This window comes from Myotis yumanensis, unplaced genomic scaffold, assembly GCF_028538775.1.
Source record: "Myotis yumanensis isolate MYYU_CA2020_CCGP unplaced genomic scaffold, mMyoYum1.0.hap1 SCAF_3, whole genome shotgun sequence".
In the NCBI taxonomy this organism is placed as follows: domain Eukaryota; kingdom Metazoa; phylum Chordata; class Mammalia; order Chiroptera; family Vespertilionidae; genus Myotis; species Myotis yumanensis.
The window spans coordinates 195,617,328-195,640,826 of record NW_027223754.1 but is presented as its reverse complement, the minus strand read 5'-3'; the positions used below and the strand labels follow the sequence as shown (position 1 = coordinate 195,640,826).

At 35.2% G+C, this 23,499-nt stretch overlaps 1 protein-coding gene across 1 annotated transcript in view; it reads left to right on the top strand.

Annotated features, from left to right (window-relative positions):
* The window catches only part of CDK17 (cyclin dependent kinase 17), an 88,727-nt gene that overhangs the window by 60,502 nt on the left and 4,726 nt on the right, over positions 1-23,499 (top strand). Inside the window, exons 6-14 of the mRNA XM_070410861.1 lie at positions 9,192-9,248; positions 10,540-10,654; positions 11,173-11,267; positions 11,901-11,963; positions 15,073-15,196; positions 17,985-18,105; positions 20,207-20,304; positions 20,755-20,860; positions 23,244-23,286. Of these exons, the coding sequence (XP_070266962.1) occupies positions 9,192-9,248; positions 10,540-10,654; positions 11,173-11,267; positions 11,901-11,963; positions 15,073-15,196; positions 17,985-18,105; positions 20,207-20,304; positions 20,755-20,860; positions 23,244-23,286 (822 nt within the window). The remainder of the gene's footprint in view (positions 1-9,191; positions 9,249-10,539; positions 10,655-11,172; positions 11,268-11,900; positions 11,964-15,072; positions 15,197-17,984; positions 18,106-20,206; positions 20,305-20,754; positions 20,861-23,243; positions 23,287-23,499) is intronic.

The following is a 23,499-nucleotide window of genomic DNA, read 5'->3' as shown; positions in this document are numbered from 1 at the left end:
TGATTTTTTACAGAGAGGAAGGGAGAGGGATAGAGAGCTAGAAACATCGATCAGCTGCCTCCTGCACACCCCCAACTGGGGATGTGCTTGCAACCAAGGTACATGCACTTGACCGGAATCGAACCCGGGACCTTTCAGTCCACAGGCTGACGCTCTATCCACTGAGCCAAACCGGTTATGGCTTTTTTTATTCTTTAATAACCTAAGTTTATGTATGAAAGAGCCAGTTAGAGAGAAATGGAAAGGAGACGGAAAAAGAAAAATACTCTTCACATGTATTACAGCTTATGTTTCTATGGATAATATACACTTTATCTAAAAAATATTTTTTCAAGATAAAATATAAAATTTTAGTTTTGTCTTTCTAAAAGTATAAAACTTTATGTTTTCAATATTAGCAATGTATGATAAGTAGACTAGTAAAAATAACGTAAATCCTTTGTTTGGGTAGGAATTAAGAAACAAGTCACAGAATTCTTTTCTGTTGGATAAAGACATAAATAGGGCTTATTGGTTTTTTTATAAATTTACTAGAGGCCCGATGCACAAAATTCGTGCAAGAATAGGCCTAACCTCCCCCGGCTGTCGGCAACAGCTTCCCTCCGGCCACCAGCAGGCACCCGGGAACCGGGCTTCCCTCCAGCCGCCAGAAGGCACCCAGGACCCGGGCTTCCCCCACAGCCCCGGCTTTGTCCAGAAGGTCATTCAGAAGGATGTCCGGTCTAATTAGCATATTATGCTTTTATTATTACAGATGATTGTCAACTTCAGAAATACTGTGTGGCTACCCTACTGTCTTTCTTTGGTTAACTTTTCCCCTCTCGCTTGAAGCAGACATAAGGAAGAAAGAAGCCATTATTTCTTGAGTAACAAATGTACAAATCTACCTACATCTATACTCATTCTATTCTTTCCTGGTTTTAATATTGAGGAATTGACCTTCCTATCCCATCTCCTCAGGAGGCTTAGCTTAGAGTATTTATTATCTCTATACATTCATGTATATTTGGTCTTCCTCTTAGCTGAATCCTTCTCATTTTTTTAAAAGTTTATATTTATTGAAAGTATTACAGATGTCCCCCTTTTCCCCCATTGATCCCCCTACCCCCTCACATCCTTACCCAGGCCTTCACCACACTGTTGTCTGTGCCTATGAGTTAAGCATATCCATATATATATATACACACTAGGGGCCCAGTGCACGAATTTGTGCACCAGTGGGGTCCCTCGGCCTGGCCTGTGGGATCAGGCCGAAACAGGCTCTCCGACATCCCCTGAAGGGTCCTGGATTGTGAGAGGGTGCAGGCCAGGCTGAGGGACCCCACCGGTGCATGATCGGGGCTGAGGAGGGATGCGGGAGGTTGGCCAGCCAGGGAGGGAACACGGGAGGGCTCCAGAGCATGTCCGGGCCGTCTTGCTCAGTCCCAATTGGCTGGACCCCAGCAGCTAGCTAACCTACCAGTCGGAGCGTCTGCCCCCTGGTGGTTAGTGCATGTCATAGCAAGCGGTTGAGCAGCCTTAGCATATCATTAGCATATTACGCTTTGATTGGTCGATCAGACACTTAGCATATTAGGCTTGTATTATATAGGATAAGTTCTTTGGTTAATCTTTCCCCACCTACTCTTCACCCCCACCTTCCCTCTGACTTTTTATTTAAATAAATTTTAATTTTATAATAGTTTCAAATTTACAGAAAAACTTAAAAGATACTATAGCCGTCCTGGCTAGGTGGCTTCATTGGTTGGAGCATCATCCTGGACACCAAAAGGTTCTGAGTTGAATTCCTGGTCAGAGCACATACCTAGGTTTTGGGTTCAATCCCTGGTCCAGGCACATGTGGAAAGCAACTGATCAGTCAGTCTCTCTCTCTCTCTCTCTCTCTCTCTCTGTCTATATCTCTCTCTCTGTTTTTTTTCTCTCTACCCCCTTCTCTCTCTAAAATCAATTTTTTTTTTAAAAAGCACATATCGCAGGTGAGGATTTAAAGAAAAGGAAAGTACTATAACGTTCTCATATACCGCATATCCAGTTATCCCTACTGTTAACATTTTACATTATTTTAGTACATTTGTCACAAATAACGAACTAACGTTGGTACATTACTGTTAACTAAACCCACACTTTATTCACATTTCCCTAGTTTTTCATTAAGGTTCTTTTTTTGCCCCAGGATCCCATCTAGGATGCCTCATTACATTTAGTGATCATATCTCATGTTAAAGCACTTCATTACATATAGTCATCATATCTCATATTAAAGATACTGATTATTGGGTTGGCAAAGTCCTATTTAATTCTCACTTATGTTTGCTAATAAAAGGAATATTAGACTACTGGGAAGGCCCACCTGCAGGTAGTCAAGATTCACTTGAGCATTCTTGAATTAGAGTGATAACATACCCAGTGGAAGCTTGTGATACTATTAAGTACAAATTCAATAGACTGAAAATGTTTATATGAAAATTTGTCATTGTATTGGAATTATAGATTATACACATTTTAAGAATCTGTTTCTTCCTAAACAATGAGTGTTGGGTTCCTCATTCATGGCTTTACTGATAATAGAGAGTATGTAGTCCTTTTTGTTTCTAAGAGTAGATGAGAAAATAGGATGTCAAGCCCTGTTGTCAGAAAGGGTGTCCCAAATAATATATATATACTTTAACAGCTGTTAACTTAATTTTGAAAATAAAATCTATTTTAATAAACATTGCCTTTGAATAATTATTCAAAGTATGTGTATACATTTTTGGGGGGAACACCTTATATATTATGGGGTATGAAAATGAGGTTCAAAGTCTGCCCACAACTTAATTTACCTTTGGCATATTATTTACAGGATTAAGATAGTGTCATGATGATGGTAATGGCACTTTTTCTAAGACAAAATGATCCAGTAAAATAGAGGTTCTCTCAAGCTCTTTTCAGCCCCCCTCATATCTAAGAACACATTTCTAACAGTAACAGTAATTCTTATGGGAGGGAAATGAGATGTTTGAGAAAAGCTCCCTTTGTCCCTATTGTTTCTAATATGCACATTCACTTTTAGAATGGCAGCTATTGAACTTTTGCACATACTTCATTTGTTTTGAAGTTCAGTTAGAACCGCATTGCCAGCATGTTATACATCATTACAATTGTTTTACAGTGATTACAGAGCCAAAGTAATCAGAAGTCTCCCATAATGCTCAATGCCACTTACAAGTTACACTGAATTATAGGAAGGCTGTTATAAATTATAATTTATTTTGGATTTTTTTAAATGTGTTTACTCTGGTAAGAGCTGTCTGACCAGGAATTTGCTTTGAGCTGCCAAAAAGCTAAGTATTCTCTTGGAATAATTAAGTATCCAAAAAAATAAAGTTATTGTCATTTCTTTAGAAAGCACAAATAAGGGAGTTTTTATATTATATTAAAATGCAAAAGCTTGTTGTTTCATCCCTTTACCTATTTCTATTTTTATAAAATTTTTAAAATATTCTAAAATAATCTAAGATGGAACTCATAAAAACAGGAGTCACGCTTGTCTTCTTCACTGTATCCTCAGTACCTAGCACTGTGCTTGGTGAATGTTGAATAAATGAGCTTTGTCCTCTGTCCTCTGAATAATTTCTGTAGGAGAGCATGTCAACAAGCTAGTCATTATATCAATTGTTAATCTTGTCATGTTCAGCAGATAAATATGCAAGCAAAACTTTCTAAAAATTCCATTTAAAGACTCAGTAAGTAATATTTGGACATAACTTTAAAATCCTAAGTGTTTGAAATTATTAAAATAGGTGTTGAAGTAGGTATGCTTTACTCTTTGAATTTGTTTCTGACAGACAATTTATTGGTAAACTGCCTTTTGTCTGAATTTTATGGCTGCCTGCATGGGTGGAATTCAGTTATGCTGTTTATTTTATAGATCAACTAGTGGCCCGGTGCACGAAATCCGTGCACATTGAAAGGCAATTAATCAGAGGAACGTAATTTGGAATCACTATCTAATATCAATAATATGTGAGCATGAGGCAGTGCACATTTCTGAAATTCAGTGACATGAATTTTAGCTATTACTTTGCCAAATAAATGGAATTTACGGATATCATTTAAAAGAGCATTCAGCTTAATATTAAAAATTCTGGCTACCAAGTCAGGTCTGTTTTCAGCTTTTTGCCAGCATTGTAAATTGTTTGCAATATCTGCCCATTTGGGGTTGCATGTCATGGTTATGAATAAATTGGGATTGCCATACTTGTTACAATTGCCATAGCATCCTGATATCGCTGCTTCATATTTCTGGGACTACCCTCAAAAGATGATGGAAGTATTATCATTTTACCAATCAGCACATTGTCATTTTCAGATCTAAATTTGAGATAATTCATCAAACCACTCTGTTTTTCAACTCTCAACTTAGATAGGTTTGCTTTGATGAAATTTATCGATTGGCCTCCATTTTTAAATATGAATCCACGATAAACTGTTGAGTTAATTTTCCTGCATTTAAAATAAGATTGAACGTGTCCCGCACAGAGAGATTAAATCCATAATACTGTATTTGTGTGACTCATGTCCTTACATTTTGTCTAGTATATTGTCGATTACACTGTTGTCTCTGAGTCTTAATGCAATATCTGTTCCCCAGCCTTTTTCACCATGTGAAAAAAGAATAGGATATGTCATTGCATCTAATGTAGGAAACAGGATATTGATTTCATTTTAGTGGCATTTGGATTATTGGGATCTGGTTTACAATGAATGAGCAATTCCCTTTCAAAAGGAGGTTTTCCATTTTGAATATAACAGCATATTCAAATCTCATTTCTGAATATGACAGCAATCTCGGTTACACAGGGAGAATTATATCTACCTGGGTCACTGTTACGATCGTATTTAATTGCCATTGTTACTTCTGTAGGAGCAATACTTTTTGCTGCTGCTTCAGATTGGGCTTCCTTTCTACCTCATGTAGCATCTTGTACGATTTTGTTAATTCATTTATTTCATGCATGAGGTTGTTGATCATGAGTCTTTCTGAGTAGCCCTGGTTTTCTGGCATTGCTAATCTTTTACTTGTAGCTTTGGCTGTATCCAAAATACAGAGTTGAGCAAACTTCCGAGAAACACCATCTGAAGGATGTAAAGTTCCAGTACGGTGATAAACTTGTTTGTGTATTCTAAAACAGTATGGCCCATATCCTAATGGCAATGCAGTATTTGCACCCATGGAAGCAATAGCAAAAGAACTATTTATGGAACGAATATTTTCCATGAAGTTTTTACTGTCAGAATCTTCGTTTGTCATTAATCGTTTTAAATACACCGGGTAATCTAGAAAATGTATATCATTTGGACAGACTTTCCCTTTGCTACAACATCAAATAAATTTCCCATCGGATGGTTTTTCATCAGAGAAATTTAGTGATAGGCAAATTCACATCTAACAGTCATTCCACCACAACTATGTTCGAGAATTGCATCCTCATGTACTCCATTTTTGCTGAGAAGGCAGTTCCTACCAGTATTGGTAGTACTTGTTGATGACTGTTCTATTGACATATTCTGTCGTCGTCACCGCCTTCTTTTAACTTCAAAGGCACATTGGTCTTTAGACATTTTCTGTCGATGATGCCAGTGTTTTTCGGCATCAGAGCAAGGTTTTTCCAATAGCTGGTCTTCAGATACATTCTGTCACAGGCGCCGCCTTCTTTCAAGATCAGATGCACATTGCTCTTCAGACATTTTCTGTCGATAACGCCGGCATCTTTCGGCTGCAGAGCTACGTTGTATCAACAGTTGTTCTTTAGACATAGTCCCACCTCTCTACTGTCACGGTCTGAGATGCAGGTGAATGAGAGTCCTGTCTATCAGGCTGCTGAGAGCTGTCTGACCAATGGCTGATTCTGGCTGATTCTGTGGGGGTGGGACTTCCTCCTCCCTGCTGTCAGTTTCCACAACTGTGATGAGGAAGCTGGGGTGACAGAGAGCCACGCCCTCCACGCTGCCCTCTCTCTCACTCTGTTCTATGTCCAGCAGCCTCCTGCTCTGCCAAGTCCTCCAAACCTCCCACTCTCCGCCCACTTTCCTGCTCTGCTCTCTGCTGGTGAAGGTCCTGGGAGCCCACGTGGGGGTGGCTACGGCCTCGCCTTCCAGGGCCACTGAAGGTCCCGGGAGCCCGTGGGTGTGGCTTGGCGCAGCCGGCCTTGCCTCCCGGGACCGGCGATGGTCCCAGGAGCTCGCAGCCGCCGTCGCCTCCCGGGGTGCTTGACACCTGCATATGCAAGTTAACCTGCCATCTTTGTCAGGTTAATTTGCATACTCCTGATTGGCTAGTGAGCGTAGCAGAGGGATGGTCAATTTACATGTTTCTCTTTTATTATATAGGATTATTAAAATTTAAATTTAGCTGTATAAATGATAGTACAGTATTTACTTTTTAAAAAGCAGACTTTCAGCATATTTTAATGATCTCACTAAATGTCATCCTTTGAACAGTTACTCTTTGTGGTGTTAATTTTTGATGCACCCCTTACAGTTTATTCCTTATACACTTTATGTAACAGTAATATCTATAATATTTTTATCTTATGGTCTTGAGTTCGTGGTCTACGTAACACACCTGCTTAAAACCAAACCTTAGCATTTTGTCATAGCCACCCCTGGACCAAAGTATATTTGATGTTTGAAGAGCGTGCTATTTATTCACTTAAGAAAGAATAAGAAAATAGTCTTCCAACTCCTGATAAGAAAAAGTTCCTAGCTTTCAGTCATATTTTTTCTATATGCTTATCATTGTTTTAGATGATGATATTTTATTTTTTTTCAGGGACATTCATTGTTTTGTTCATACTAATTTCCATTTATTCTCAATATCATTTTTTAATAAAATATATGACAAGAGTTAAAATTCATATTTGTGAATTTAAGAACCTGAATTCCAGAGATATGTATAAGAAAGTAAACATGTTCTATCAGTTTGTGTGACCTTGGCAATTAGTCTTTTTAAAAAAAATCATTTAAGATCATATGTAAATAGGTTGTAAAAATCATACATAAAATAAAGGTTGTTAAGAATCAGGCTTTTATGTACCAGGTATTGTTTGCCACATTTTCCATATTAAAGTTAAACTCCATTTGTATTTGGAAAGTGTTGTCTGTTATAGTTTTACTTTATTATTTTGCATAGTTGTTAATAGAAAACAAGGCCTTAATATCTCTGAGGCATATACAAGGTAGTACATTGATGGATGGGTTATGATGGTTCCAAAACTTCATTTTTGGTTAGGTTTTTTTTGGAAACATTATATTTAGGTCTTACAAGTGTGCAAAAAGAAGCAATTTTTCATTAATTCAGTGATACTGCCTCTGACCAAAGTTTTATTAGTTAATCAAAATTGAATTAAGTACTGTTGAACATGCAGTTTTCCTTGTGTCTTTTTAACTTTATATATATCATTGTAAAAAAAAAAAGTATAAAAACAGTTCCTTTGAGGTGCCTCTGCTACCTTTGGTCATTCAACTTTGGGCAGTTTATCCTATTCAAAGTTTGGTGAGTGATGTTAAAAATCTGTTTGTCAAATTTTATTCAACACCTCCAGAAGAAATTGCATATTTGAACCTCCAGAATTTGACTAAAACATACTATTTAATGTAATTGATACACTTTTTACTGCTGAGATTACATATAAAAGAACATTATGTCCTTTTACTGTCTATTTATTTAAGGATATTAGCACCACTCTAAGAAGCTTGTCTTTTTTTACATTATTGTTGTCTTTTTCATTATCTATATAGGGTACTAGAAAATAATTTTAAGAAAATTCTTATTTTCTTCTTCTGCTTAACTTTTTTCCTATTTTTGCTCTCTCAATACCTAAATTTCCATCTCTCTCTATTTTTTTCTAGATCTTTTGTGTTAGGACTTTTTGTCTTGTTTTTTAGTTTTTAAATATTGAATTTCCATTACATATTTCAGTGCATTCCATTTATCTCATTTTTTGATTCCATACAAAATAGACAAACAAGTTCAAGGTTTAAAAGCAATGAGTTTGAAAACTCACTTTTTTAAAAAAAATTTTTAATTGCTTAAAGTATTACAAAGAGGATTACATATGTCTCCTTTCTTTTTCCCCCGCCCTTGACAATCCCCCAGCCTCCCCTACCCCCCAGTGTCTTATGTCCATTGGTTATGCTTATATGCATGCATACAAGTCCTTCGGTTGATCTCTTACCCCCGTCCCTCCTGTCCCCCAACCTTCCCCGGCCTTCCCGCTGTAGTTCGACAGTCTGTTCGAGGCAGCTCTGCCTCTGTATCTCTTTTTGTTCAAAAGTTAATTATGGTCTTTATTATCCATAAATGGGTGACATCATGTGGTATTTTTCCTTCATTGACTGGCTTATTTCACTTAGCATAATGCTCTCCAGTCCCATCCATGCTGTTGCAAATGGTAAGAGTTCCTTCTTTTTTACAGCAGCATAGTATTCCATCGTGTAGATGTACCACAATTTTCTAATCCATTCATCTACTGACGGGCACTTAGGCTGTTTCCAGATCTTAGCTATGGTGAATTGTGCTGCTATGAACATAGGGGTGCATAGTTCCTTTCTGATTGGTGTTTCTGGTTTCTTAGGATATATTCCTAGAAGTGGGATCACAGAGTCAAATGGGAGTTCCATTTTTATTTTTTTGTGAAAACTCACTTTTTAAAGCCTTTTTTTCCCCCGCCAGATTTGAACTTAAATTGCTTATTCTCTGTCAGCCATTTCCTGATCCATAATAGGTTGTAACTTGCAGTTGTCTTTTTCATTATATTTTGGTTGGTAAAACTGAGACAAATAGTATTTTGTTGGCATTCCTAAGGAACACAAAGATTAGCGAAGGAAAATATATAGAAAAATTATTTTGTAGTTTTGTTTAAAAAATTGTGTTTTTATAAAATTCTTTGCTAACTTAAAATCTCAGTCTTAAAATAGTAAAATGTTAACTAATCTGTATAAATTTTAATTGTGAACTTTGATGTTTTTGAACCTTTGAATATTCTAAAAATCAGGTATGTGGCAAAACTTGACAGATGTTCAACAATTTAATTATAATCAATTTTTTTCTATTCCAAGACACTCTTTAGAGCAGGAGAATTTCAGAAATTGAGGAAGAGATTAATTGAAATTTTAAGAATACTAAATATATGATTGTTTGCTTTCAGTCAGAAATTGGGTTTGGGAAAATGGAAACCTACATCAAATTGGAGAAGCTTGGAGAGGTAAGTAAACACTTACTTTTAAAATGTAAGACTTTTTTTTTTTATAACCTAAACTTCTCTATTAGTCTATAGTTTTTTCCAACCTGGAAAAAAAATGGTAAGCATTATTGTGTAAAAGTTCATATCTCGTTCTGAAAAGACGGTTAGAAAGAAAAAATCCTTAAATTCTTAAAATTACCCTATTAGTTTGAGAAAAAAATAGTATTTTCTACCGCCTTGTAATCTTTATTGAAGCACAAAATATTGAGCTTCCTTGGTAGCAATTTGTTAGTTAGGTATCAATTTGTTAGTTAGCTCCCTGACAATCTGCTACCTGTACTATCATACGGGTATTACATGAGTTCAAACCTGTGAAAAATCAAAATACTATCTTAAAGATACTTGTCACAGAAAGAAATTCTTGGCTAATAAGACCTGGGTTTTCTTGAACTTGCTGCTATTGCTACTACTAATTTTGAAACGGTCTCCCTCCCAGAGTGAGAGAAGGTAAAGAAAATAAGAATTAGAAATCTCTTGTAGAATACAATTGTGGTTGTTTTTTTAATCTTTATTGTTGGAAGTATTACATATGTTCCCTTCTAGCCTGTCCCCACTCCCAAACTCTATTTGTTTTTTTAAGGGAGAGTTAATGTTTAAAAATTCTGAAAACCAGTAAGATTTTTCCCTGACCGGTTTGGCTCGGTGGATAGAGCATTGGCCTGCAGACTCAAGGTTCCCAGGTTCGATTCTGGTCAAGGGCATGTACCTTGGTTGCTGGCACATACCCAGTAGGGAGTGTGCAGGAGGCAGCTGACCGATGTTTCTCTCTCATCGATGTTTCTAACTCTCTATCCCTTTCCCTTCCTCTCTGTAAAAAATGAATAAAATATATTTTTTTAAAAAACAGTAAGATTTTTATAATTTAACAATATGTTAGTTAGAATTTCAATTTTCAGTTAATATGTTCAGTTTCCTCAGTCTCCACATACTATTGCAGGTAAAGTGCTTTCGATTCTAAAGCTACTGATCTCCAATTATTAATCTGATGCAAAGTATAAAAAGTAAATTAGATATTCTTACATTTCATAATTTTAGGGCGCCCTGGTTTTAAGTATGGAATCTGTGCATATGGAACTGAATGTCCTTTTGGGTATAGGAAAGCCAAGGCTAATCATTTTGGAGTTTTCCTTGCAAGGTAGAATTTAACATATGCTTAGAACTTAGAAATTTGGTTAGTGCTCTTTATTTTGTAGGTGGTATAGATATACACTTTGTGATCTTTTGCTGTGTCTTTCAAAAATATATTTTATAGGGTACATATGCTACAGTATATAAAGGGAGAAGTAAATTGACAGAGAATTTGGTGGCATTAAAAGAGATCCGATTGGAACACGAAGAAGGTGCACCCTGCACAGCGATAAGAGAAGGTATAATTTGATCTTTTGTGAGTAAAATGTATTATATCATAGCCAAATATTTGACATTGGGAACTGTTATATAATGGCACATTGGGAAAAGCTAAAAGTTAGTATATTCAGAATGTAAATATATTTCTATCATGGTACCATTTTTTAAAAATGAGAGATATCCAGAAAATGGTTTGAGGCACTGATGAGCAATTTGGAGGAAAAAGGTACCTTGTACTTTATATGTAATTAATCCTAGAAGACTCAATAAGCTAACATTTGAGGGAAACAACAGAAGATAATAAACAGAGTATCATTATATTGGAGACAACTTTAAGTATTAAAAATATCAAACACAGGATCATAAAAAAAAGAAAAAAAATTGACTATTAGAATTTCTACTTCAAATCCCCTTGGTGAATTAATGTTTTAAACTTAAGAGATTATTAAATATAATCAATTTATGTTAAACGTATTTTAGATTATTATAAAGACAGGCTACCATAGACCAATAATTAACTTTCTTTTCTGTTTTGCAGTTTCACTGTTAAAGGATCTAAAACATGCAAATATAGTTACCTTACATGACATTGTTCACACAGATAAATCTTTGACTCTGGTGTTTGAGTATCTGGTAAGCATTTAATTAAAATTCAGTATTTACTTTTGATTTTTTGTTGGATATTTTTTGAGGATATTTTTTCCATTGATTTTTTAGAGCAAGCATAAGGGAGGGTGGGAGGTGGAGTGAGAGAGAGAGAAACATTGATTTGAGAGAAATATATCAATTGGTTTCTCCTGCATGCTCCCTGACCGAGCCTGGGATAAACCTGCAATTCTTCAGTGCGCAGATTGACACTCTGAGCAACACTGGGCAGGGCTACTTTTGCTTTAATAAAACATAGCAAACCGCCGAAACCGGTTTGGCTCAGTGGATAGAGCGTCAGCCTGCGGACTGAGAGGTCCCAGGTTCAATTCCGGTCAAGGGCATGTACCTGGGTTGCGGGCACATCCCCGGTGGGGGATGTGCAAGAGGGAGCTGATCGATGTTTCTCTCGCATCGATGTTTCTAACTCTCTATCTCTCTCCCTTCCTCTCTGTGAAAAATCAATAAAAATATATTTAAAAAAAAAACAAAAACATAGCAAATTGGATTTTCTAACAGGCCCAGAGACATTTTTGCTTAGTTATTGGTATTTAATTAAGTTATGTGGTACATTCAATATCTTTCCTTGGTATCACATAGTAAAGTGCTGTATTTTTTCAGGATAAAGACTTAAAACAGTACATGGATGATTGTGGAAACATCATGAGTATGCACAATGTGAAGGTACGTTTTAATGTGTAGTTTTAAATTTTGTTTAAAGCAGAGACTAACCCTAACCATAAACAAACTACATTACTTAATGAAATATACTAACTTGATAACTATTCTGCTTTAGAATGATCTGTTTGGCATTTTAAAGAGGCTATTGTCCTCTAAGTAATTTACTCAGAACTTTTATTAACTATACTACACTACTTCTTAAGATCAGACTTTTTTGTAGAACCTGCTTTCTTTTAAAAATCTTAAAAACCACTTTTGACATTTATTTTCACATCATAACACTGATTCTCTTAGATACAGAGTATATTTACACATGTAATCTGCTTTAAAAACAAAATAAAACCAAGAGCCTATTATATAAAAATCCAAATATTTAAAATAAATACAAATGATTAGTTCATTCTGTGAAAGCCCTTCTTTAAATGGCAAACTTCCCTAATATATTTAAAATGGTACTTAATTATGAAACACAACTAATATTCAAGTTACTAATCTAGTGAGTAAGGCCAGGAACATGCACAAGTATTATGAATAGTAGGCTGGAAATACCACTCTATTGTCAGAAGGAAAAGAGATAATTGTTATGTTTTCTTACCTGTATATCTAAAGATGCAAGTAATGCCAGAAAAGTTTGGCATAATAATCACTGTCAGCTGAAACCCAAAAGTAAGGGAAAAGTAAAATCAAGTAAGAACATTTGATACAGTTGTGTTCTTACAGTAGGTTTCTTTGACCAAAGTGGTATGCGCCAAATTTAGCAAAGATTTACTTATCCAAACTTAGTGGGCAATTTGTGAGAAACTGTTCTGGAAATAGGCTGTCTTGGCTGTGGGTTTGAGACAGTTCCAATTCTGTAGATACTAACTTTAAACTTACATTTTTTAAAAAATTGTAATTTTGATAGATATAAAGGAGAATCAGTTTCTTCTACTAAAGGACAATTCAAAATATATTGGATACCACATTGCTAAGAATTTTAGAATAGGGCTTTAAGTGTCTTTCCATATACATTCTCTGAGAATTATTTTCATCATATTTTACATTTTATTTGGCAAGTTGTTGTAAATCTCATTTACATATATTTCTCTTTGTGGTTTTTATTTGTTTTTTTTTCCTGCTTTCATATTAGCAATAATTTGGAAAGAAAATAAGTCCTTAGTTATAATTTGACAAAGATTTGAGAAGTTTATGTCTTTTAATGCATGTCTGGCTTAAAGTATTTTGTTTATTTGTTTAAATAGCAAATTTAACTCTCTACTTTTATTTTTCCAAAGTTAAAAAGTAACAGGAATATATGGAAAGAGTAATTTTAAACAAACAAAAAAAAACCCCTTAAATATATAGTGTAGAAACTCTGCTACTTAGAATTTCTTTAAGCCTATTGTTTACCTGCTTTGGCTTATTCTCAGAGTTCTAATGTAGCAATTCTCAACCCGTGTACCACAAGAATTGTTAAAACATGCAATACCTGACTATTTAGTTAGGGGCACTGATCTGTTTTCCCTTAGGTTATCAAATAAAAAATTGACAGCAGGCAACACAACAATCTCCATTTGGTGTGAATGAATCAAAATTTTTTGTCAGATCAGCCCAAAATATAATATATCTTTTGGTGTGCCTCAGAATTTTGGTAATTTACGTGTGCCATGAGATGAAAAAGGTTGAAAATCACTGTTCTAATGCTTTATTTTTCACCTCGAAGTAAACAAAGGATACACTCTTCAGTCCTCTACTTCAGCCTCTTTTTTGTTAATCCCAAAGAGTCAAAAACCCTCTGTGTTTCATATCCCTTTTTCCACCAAAATCAACACAAAAAGTCTACACTAGCCTTAGGAATTGCTTCTTTCAAAGATTTATTTAGAGCTCTATAGTGCTAATTCCCTGTTCTGAATCATAGCAGATTTTGAAGGCTGAGTAGGAGGCGCTGAAAGTAAAATACCCAGGAGGTAGGTGATAGAAGCTGGTTTAGGTTATTTTTATAGCACATAATTTGCCAGAGCTGTGTGAGGCACTATTCTGTTTGTCATCTCAGAGTTTTCATAAAACTACCAATTCCAATACCTTTAAAAGACATTGTCCCAGGTCAGGTTTTCTTTTTTTGGCAGGGTGGTGGTGAGGATAGAGTTTGGTTCGTTGTTTTGCCAGAATTTCATAATCAAACTGTAAGCCTTGGTAGGCCTATAAGTTTATGAGGATATGTGTTGTTTTTTAAATTTTTTATATATATTTTTTAATGATTTTAGAAACAGGAAGAGAGAGAGAGAGAGAGAGAGAGAGAGAGAGAGAGAGAGAAAGAAAGAAACATGGATGTTTGAGAAAGAGACATTGATTGCTTCCTGCTTACTCCCGAAACGGAGATCTAACCCACAACCTGGGTATGTGCCCTGACTGGGAATCGAACCTGTCACCTTTTGGTGTATTGGATGACTCTCCAACCAACTGACCACACTGGCAGGCAGGGCAAGGATATGTTTATTTTAAACTAGAGGCCCAGTGCATAAAATTCATGCACTGGGGGGCGGGGGGAGGAGAGTCCTCAACCCGGTGTGCACCCTCTCGCAGTCCAGGACCCCTTGCTCCTTACCGTAAGGCTCGCTGCTCCTTAGCGCTTCAGAGGAGGCGGGAGAGGCTCCTGTCATAGCCGCTGCACTCGCCAGCCATGAGCCCAGCTTCTGGCTAGGTGGCACTACCCTGTGGGAGTGCACTGACCACCAGGGGGCAGCTCCTGCGTCGAGTATCTGCCCCATGGTGGTCCGTGTGCATCATGGCGACTGGTCGTTCTGCTGTTTGGTCATTTTGCATATTAGGCTTTTATTATATAGGATCATTTTCTATAATAAGCAAACCATTACTTCTAATACAAAGTTTCATTTCACTTTATGAAACTGCTATTTTTATTTATTTGCATAGATACTATCAGACCAAAAAAATAGATTGATGTTTCAAATAGAAAACAACTATATAAGGAAAAGGTTTTGTACTTAAGGGTATGATTCCTTTTTATTTTTTTGCTATTCTAAGCCAGTTGCTTTTCTCTTTACCATAACTTACACTTACACCAAAGTCTGTCTCATTATCTGTAAGACTAATTTCTATTTATTTGTTTCTGTAGCTGTTTTTATACCAAATTCTACGTGGTTTGGCATATTGCCACAGAAGGAAAGTGTTGCACCGAGACTTGAAACCACAGAACCTCCTCATTAATGAAAAAGGAGAACTAAAGCTAGCCGATTTTGGTACGGAATGTATGAGATATTTATAAATAGTTCTAGGTGGTTAGAACAACCGTTGACACTGTAATTGTTTTTATATGGGTGTGGAAATTTTCTGTATAAGAAATTCTGAATAAGATATTTGACAAAAACTTTGGTAGGTGAGTTATGTTAGTAAATGCTAAAAGGCACCATTCTCAAGTGTGATCCCTAGACCCCGAAGGCCCTTTCAGGAGGTCTCCAAAAGTCTAATATGTTATCAAATTTATACTGAATGTTATTTGCCTTTTTCACTGTATTAATATTTGTATTGATGATCCAAAAGCAATAAGGGGTAATGTTACTAGTGCCTTGGTATAAATCAAAGCAGTGACACCAAACTGTACTTACCTGGTAGTAGTCATTGTATTCTTTTAGTAACAAATTAAAAATTCACTGTTATTAAGTGGTAAATTCTAGAAATTTCTATACTTTTACTTATTTAAACCTTTACCATTTGTTTGAAAGGTAGGTTGCTATTTGTATTTCCTTCCTTAAAAAGGAAATGGTCATGTGTTTAAACAAGAAAGTACAAGTTATTTGCATAGGCTTATATATATTACACAATCTCCTACACATGGTTTATTTTCCTCATAATGGTTATTACCCCCTCAGACTCTCTCCTCTTTTTTGCCAAGCTGCATTCACTCTTCTTTATTCTGTAATCCTAAAATGAATGGCAATGATAGAGAAATCCAGCTTGCCTATTAGAAATTCCATACAGGAATGGCAAGGGCCATCAAAAGTTTACCTTTGGGAGTTCAAGGTTGGTGGGAAGAATACTATCAGTGCTTGAAATTTTGCTTCTAACTTCTACAAAGCAAGCCAAGTAAATCTTACCTTCCACAAGCCAACAAGAAATTCTGATTTTTCCATAAGATAATATAATCAATTTTGTGTTTTGCTTTTAGTTATATATTATTGGTTGCATTCGTAATGCATATGTGTTGCACTGAAACTTGAAACCACAGACCTCCTCATTAATGAAAAAGGAAAACCAATATTTTTTTTACTGGTTGCAAGTAGGGGAGGGTCAGGTAACTTTGAGTATTTTACTGTAAATTGTTTTTTATCCCTGTGAAAATTCTACTCTTTTTGCTGTAATTGGTGAAATTCAGGTTTAGTAAGTACTACTATAGACATTTTCATCTCTAATAGAAAATGGCTTATATAACAATACTGTATCACATGTAAGTACTTTGGTTTGGAAGAGATTATTATTTAATTTCATGCCAATGCTGAAATTCAGATTGTGGACCAGGACCCTGTGTGAACAAGCACCCTAGTTCAGAATTCTCTCAGGAGTAGGAGAGTAAGGTACTGAGGAAACTGTAACTGGCAATTGTTTTGATGCCATAGGTTGTAGAATAAGTCAACTTGTGGCCCTGTCCTTTGCCCCCATATAACCACTATTGATATCAGGAAGAGCGATCAAAAAGCTGCTCTCATCTTGCTAATTACCAAAATTGGTAGGAAAATAATTTGTTGAATTTATTTTTCCAAGTTAGGACGGTAGAATAAAACTTGTAATTAAATGAAATATTATCAACATTGTTCTAGTTACACCCTTTAGCCATCAAACAGAAATAGTATGAATGCTACCTATTACTTTAAATTCTGGTTTCATTAGAGTGACTTAATCCAGTTTATTAAAGTATTATCATTTTATGACATTTAAAAGATGTAATATTTTAATCAGATATGTTATATATAACAGAAATCGCAGCCTGAAAAAGGAATTATTCCTTGTTTGAAATAAACTATATATTAAAATAAATTTATATTTCTTCATACATCTTTTAAAGTTTTGCTTCTTCAGAATTTTGAGGCTTAGATGTAGTAAAAATAACTCTCTTATGCCAATGGCTCAAGAGGGAAAATTGTGAACTCACCCTTATTTCTGGATAATCAGTGAATTCCATATTAAATTGGCAAAGGAATGGTATGTGTTTTATATCATTTACAACAATTATTAATACCCTTTAAAGGCAGTGAGGTTTGTCTTATTTTAAAATTATCCATATAACGTAAAATTTAAAAAGAGTACAGAAAAGCAGTGTAATTTATTCTAAGGAACTTTCTCTAAATAGATTTTTGCAAGAAAATTGTCAATAAAACTCTACAGAATGGTGCCAGATGGGTACTAGACTTATCAGGGTGATCACTTCGTAAGTTATATAAACGTCTAATCAGTATGTTGTACACATGAAGCTAATATATTGTATGTCAACTGTAATTGAAAAGTAAAAAAAAAAAAAATTTAAAAAGTAGGTTTAGAGATTTAAAAAAAGGTTTGGGACCAATAGCTTCTCTTTTTTTTTTTTGGATAAAAATTGGTGTAGCAAATTAAAGTTGGAATCAGGTTTAAAGGTGACAAAAGCCTATAGCTGTAAGAAATAAAATTGTTCATCTCGATGTCATTGGTCCATTTTGCATTAATTTAAGTTTAGCTAGGAAATAATTTTGGCATGATTCATGGATAACAGGAAAATATCTTAAGTTTAAATTAACCCAGACACTGTACCAGGTGCATTCATATGCATAAAAGTAAGCATAATACCTATTGTGGGATTACTATTACTTAGTTTAATTACGTAAGGATTTGGTGATCCCTTACACTATGCGCAGTTAAAAAAAAATCATAAAACTAATTTTGTTAAGTTTTAAAAAGCTACAGAGTAGTCATCTCAGGCATCCTAGTGATTGGAGTCATGGTGAGGACATTGGCTGGGAAATTCATTACAGCTATTTCTTTTTTTCTTTCCTTTTGAAGGACTAGCCAGAGCCAAGTCAGTTCCCACAAAGACCTACTCAAATGAAGTTGTCACACTATGGTACCGGCCACCTGATGTGCTACTCGGTTCCTCAGAGTACTCAACACAGATTGACATGTGGTAAATATATGTGCATGTTATTGCTATTTATAATTTTGAAAGAATGTAGCCATAAATACAGGGCATACTGATAGATATTTGACTTTTAAGGAGATATTAAAGAGCCATGAGATAAGCAGTGACGAAGATTTCTGGCACGTAAGATCACCTAGGTTTAAATACCAATTCTACCACTTATATCTGTATAATAACCTTATTCAGATTATAGACCTGTGCCTTAGTTTCCTCATTTAAGGAAATGGGAATAGTAACAATAATGACTTTAAATGACTGTTCTGTGCATAATGTTAAGGCCAAATGAGCTGATACATATAAAGCACTTAGAAGAGTGTCTGGTACATAGTAATTTAAAACAAAATTATTGTTTTTATTGTCATTTAATAGTCACCAAAATCTACTTGCTTTAAGGTAATCTGAAAAGAATAAAATATTATAACCATCTTCCTCACACACCATTTTGATCATGACACCCCTTCATTCAAACACCTTTGCTGCTTCCCTATTCATTACCTTTAGAATAAGGTACAGTTCTTCACCCTGGTACTTCATAATGGTCTCTATAAAATGTCTCTAAGCTGCCTTTTCCAACTTACTTCAGAGGATCCCTATACACAGATGTTCCCTTTTAGCTAAATGGGCTACTCAATATATTTCAAACATAACCTGGGCTTTCCCACTTTTGCTGTGCTCACACCAGTCCATCCATCTGGAATGCCTACTCTTTCTCTAATGGGCCTGTATCTAGGAACTTTCAAAACACAATTTTTCATAAATCCTTCTTGAATACAACCTAGCCTCCAGTGGCAATTTCTTCCTCTGAACTGCAGTTGCATTTCATTGCCTATACCCTTCATGTAGTGATAAATCATATACTTCCTTCAGTTGTCCTGGGTTGAACAATTATATAATTTTGTTTTGTATAACAGTTTTCTTTTTTTAAACTTATTTTCTAAATTGTGGTAAATAAAATTTACCATTTTAATCCATTTTAAATGTACAGTTCTCTGTGATTAAGGACATTCACATTGTTGTACAACCATTACCACCATCCATTTCCAGAATTATTTTCATCTTGCAAAACTGAAACACTATACCCATTAACTCCCTATATCCTCCTCCCACTGTACCCATTAAACAGCTCCCTATATCCTCCTCCCTTTGGCCCCTGGCAACCATCATTCCACTTTCTGTCTCTGAATTTGACTTTTCTAAGTACTTCATATCAATGGAATTATATAGTCTTTTTGTGACTGACCTATTTCACTTAGCATAAGTGTCTTCAAAATTCACCCACGTTGTAGATATTTGACTTTTAAGACTGAATAATCATTGCATAGGTGTGCAACATTTTATTTATCCATTCATCTGTCAGTGGACACGGGCATTGTTTTCTCCTTTTGGCTATTGTGACTAATGTTGCTATGGACATGGGTGTACAAATACCTCTTTGAGGCTTGCTTTCGGTTCTTTTGGGTATATACTTAGGAGTGGAATTGCTGGATCATATGGTAATTCTATTTTAAAAGTTTCTGAGGAACTACCATATTTTTTCCATCATGGTACCATCATTTTCTTTCCATATAACATTTTAATATATAAAATTAAATGTTATATACAGTTCCAGATTGTGATTCCTTAAATGGGAGGGCTGTAGTCACACAAATTGTAGAAGAGAGTATCTATTCATTTAGCCTCCATCCATTTCTCTTCCTTCTCTTACACACACACATACTCAAACACTCTCTACCCTGCACCTACCTGTTCTATCTCTGCTTTCTGCATAAAAACATCTTGATCATTTGCTTCTCCCTACCACTGCTACCCACTACCTAACACATAGTAAGCATTAAGTCACTCTTAGCCATTGTTACTGTTACTCTTCAAGGATCATGCAGAGGATAGCTGGATATTTGATGTGTGAAAAATGGATATAGCAATATGGAAATTGAGACAAATAGGATAAATGTTAATATCTCTGCAGGAGGTTTTCTAAAAGCAGACTATTACAAAATTCTCCTGAGAGGCCATCTTAAGAAAAAGATTTTTGTGTGTCATAATATGTAAATGGGTTACTCATCATTTTTTATGATATATTTTAAAGGGGTGTTGGTTGCATTTTCTTTGAAATGGCTTCTGGAAGACCTCTGTTTCCAGGATCAACTGTGGAAGATGAACTGCACTTAATTTTCCGACTGCTAGGTAACAAGAAATCTTTTAAAGACTATTTAAAAATTTGATACTGAGACTAACATAAAGAGCTATTTGTTATATGAATTATAAATTAAATAATTATAAATACAAATCCTTCTAGGTAACGTTTTACTTACTGAATTCCACCTTTGTGGAAGAACAGAGAAGAGAAATATTGAAAATTGACCTTTACCATATTACTAGGAAATATTTCTAGCTTAGGTGTCATTTAAGCATCATAATTTTTATGGCATCATTGCATATTCCTAAAAAAAGACCATATGTTTACTATTTCTGTCATTTCTGTTTCAGTTGAAAGTCAGATCATCTACTAAATATAAATTGTTCTTTAAAACACTTTCTTAGCTCTGCCTACTTATACATATTTGCATATATATGTTTTTACATATTTATATAAATTTTTACATATTTATATGTATATAATTTTTTTTAACTTAGGGACTCCATCTCAGGAAACTTGGCCAGGTGTTTCTTCAAATGATGAGTTCAAGAACTACAACTTCCCAAAATATAAACCACAACCTCTAATTAATCATGCACCCAGGTATTTTTTTTATTTTCTCTAAGTAAAAGGGGGAATATTCTTTTTACTCTCATGAAGAATAATTCACAGTAAGGATTCAATATTTAATACACATACACAATTCTTAAATATTTTAGTAACTAATCTAATTGAGCCTTCCTTCCTGTGTCAGATTAATTTTATAATTCAGTGACCAAGGATCACCAAATTATGTGACCACAGAATTGAGCTGTATACAAAGTGAATATAGAACGTATGTATTAGAATTCTAGCGTATATATAGATGTTCCTTTTATCAGAAAGAAGGCATTAATTCCTTATTCAATGCCATGATGAAATTTCTGCTTCGCTTTCTACAGAATCAGTCTCTACTTTTTTGTTTGTTTTGTTAATTCTCACCTAAGAGTATTTTTTCCATTGATTTTTAGAGAGAGTGGAAGGGAGAGGGAGAGACAGAGAAACAGCGATGTGAGAGAGGCACATCAATTAGTTGCCTCCCGCACACGCCCTGACCGGGGCTGGGAATCGAGCCTGCAACCAGGGAGTTTGTATGCTTTTGACCAGAATTGAGCCTGAGACCCTTCGGTCCATGGGCCAATGCTCTAATCACTTACCACCCGGCTAGGGCTATATTTACTTTTTTTAAAACCTAAGATAGTGTTATAAGTAAAATCTTGACACTGACAAAAGGTGACTCAGTATTATTTTGGTCAAAGTTAATCACATAATAATTTGTATTTGAAGAATACAAACTCTGACCTCTCACATCCTCAATTTGGCCATTCAATTAGTTTCTTCTGAGACCTACCCCTAGACCCATCTGACTCCCAGTAAAATTTGACTTGCAGAATGTATTACATTTTAGTTAGTAACGCAGAATAATATCTGTGAATGTATTTTTCCATCTTTCCTTAAAAAAATATAAAAAGGGCACCAAGATACCAAATAAGGCCAATGTCTGTTTTACTCAAACGTTATTCACATTGCTCACAACATAACACACTTGATCTAGTTTAATTTATTCTGTGGCTATGGAAGAATAGCAATGCAGTTCTCATACCAAAAATATCTTTAAAGTGTTTATGTGAGTTGATGTTCTTATTGTTACTGTAGTAACTAATAACATTCTAAGTATTCCTGCTTAGGAAGAATCATATTATGTGCTGGACTTTGTGTATGTGTCTTTCCCAAGTAGCGTAAATCCTATTTTATGTATCTATTGCTTGCTATTGTAATATCCAGTGTAGAAGGTTAAAGCTCTTCTTTAAAGCAGATTCTCCATGATCTTAGCATTGAGTTTGTCTGTGTCCAAGAAGCTCTATGTATTTGTCAGAATGGCAAACTACAGAGGATTAAGAGTCTGGCAAATGTCTAGGCCACAGCATCCACAATACTCACTAGGAGCCCTCAGGTGGGAAAATATTCTTTATCCATAATTGTGCTTTCAATTTGCAAGTGAAAGGCAGCAAGAGAGAACTTGTGATTTCTGACCAGGAGATTATCCCATTAAGATAATCCCTAAATCCTCTACTCTCTATTATATTAAATTCATCGCTATAATTATCTGTCTTTATCAACTGTATCATTCATTGGTTTTGTAGCCCTGTAAATTAAGTTTTATGAAGTTATTGAGACATATTTAAATTGCACTTTATAGTTCCTAGTACCCCATGCTCAGCAGACTACCTGTTTATCTTGACCACAGTGATACATAGTGGGATTACTTTTCTCCTTGTTTTCACCTATATAATAGGAAAATGATGCTTTTGTACTCTTGTCTTCAGTGGAACACTGAAAATTGATGCAATTTACTTAAGCTTTCCTGATAAATAGTGGTTACTTTGGTTTGAGACAGAATGGTGATTTTCAAAAATATTCTCTACTTTTGCCTTACTTAGCCAGTTTGGCTCAGTGGATAGAGCATCAGCACATGGACTGGAGGGTCCCAGGTTTGATTCCAGTCAAGGGCACATACCTTGGTTGCAGGCTGGATCACCAGCCCTGGTTGGGGCATGTGCTGGAGGCAACCATTCGATGTATGTCTCTCACATCGATGTTTCTCTCTGTCCCCCTCCCTTCCCCTCTCTCTAAAAATCAATGGAAAAATATCCTTGGGTGAAGATTAACAAAACCAGAAAAAATTCTATAGTTTTTAATAATCTAATTTGTTTTTGAATATTGGAAATTTGAATTTGCGCCCGGTTGTTTATGGTTTCTTCTTAAATAAGTGGTGAGATTAGTCTTTTGAGGATAAGACAGCTTTGGTCTATTTGAAAGAACAAGAGTGGCTATTTTAGAGCACTAGGTTTCACAGATTAAAACATTTGGAAAGTAGTTTTGTTTGAAAAGTAGCTGTACGCTAAGATAAAAGAATAAACTGCCACTTGTTTTTTGCTATTTCTAGGTTAGACTCTGAAGGAATCGAATTGATAACAAAATTTCTTCAGGTAAGTTACATGTTACGTTGTAATTGTTAAATGGCTCAACTTCTCTGAGACTCAGTTTCTTCATCTGTAGAATGGGATCAATAATACCTCCTTCAAAAATTTGTCATGACAATTAAAATATTATTTATTGTAGTATCTAGCATGCTTAAGGTATATGCTAAAGTAAAAACATTATGCTCTCTCATAATGTGTTTGGTGAGTCTCTCATTGTGA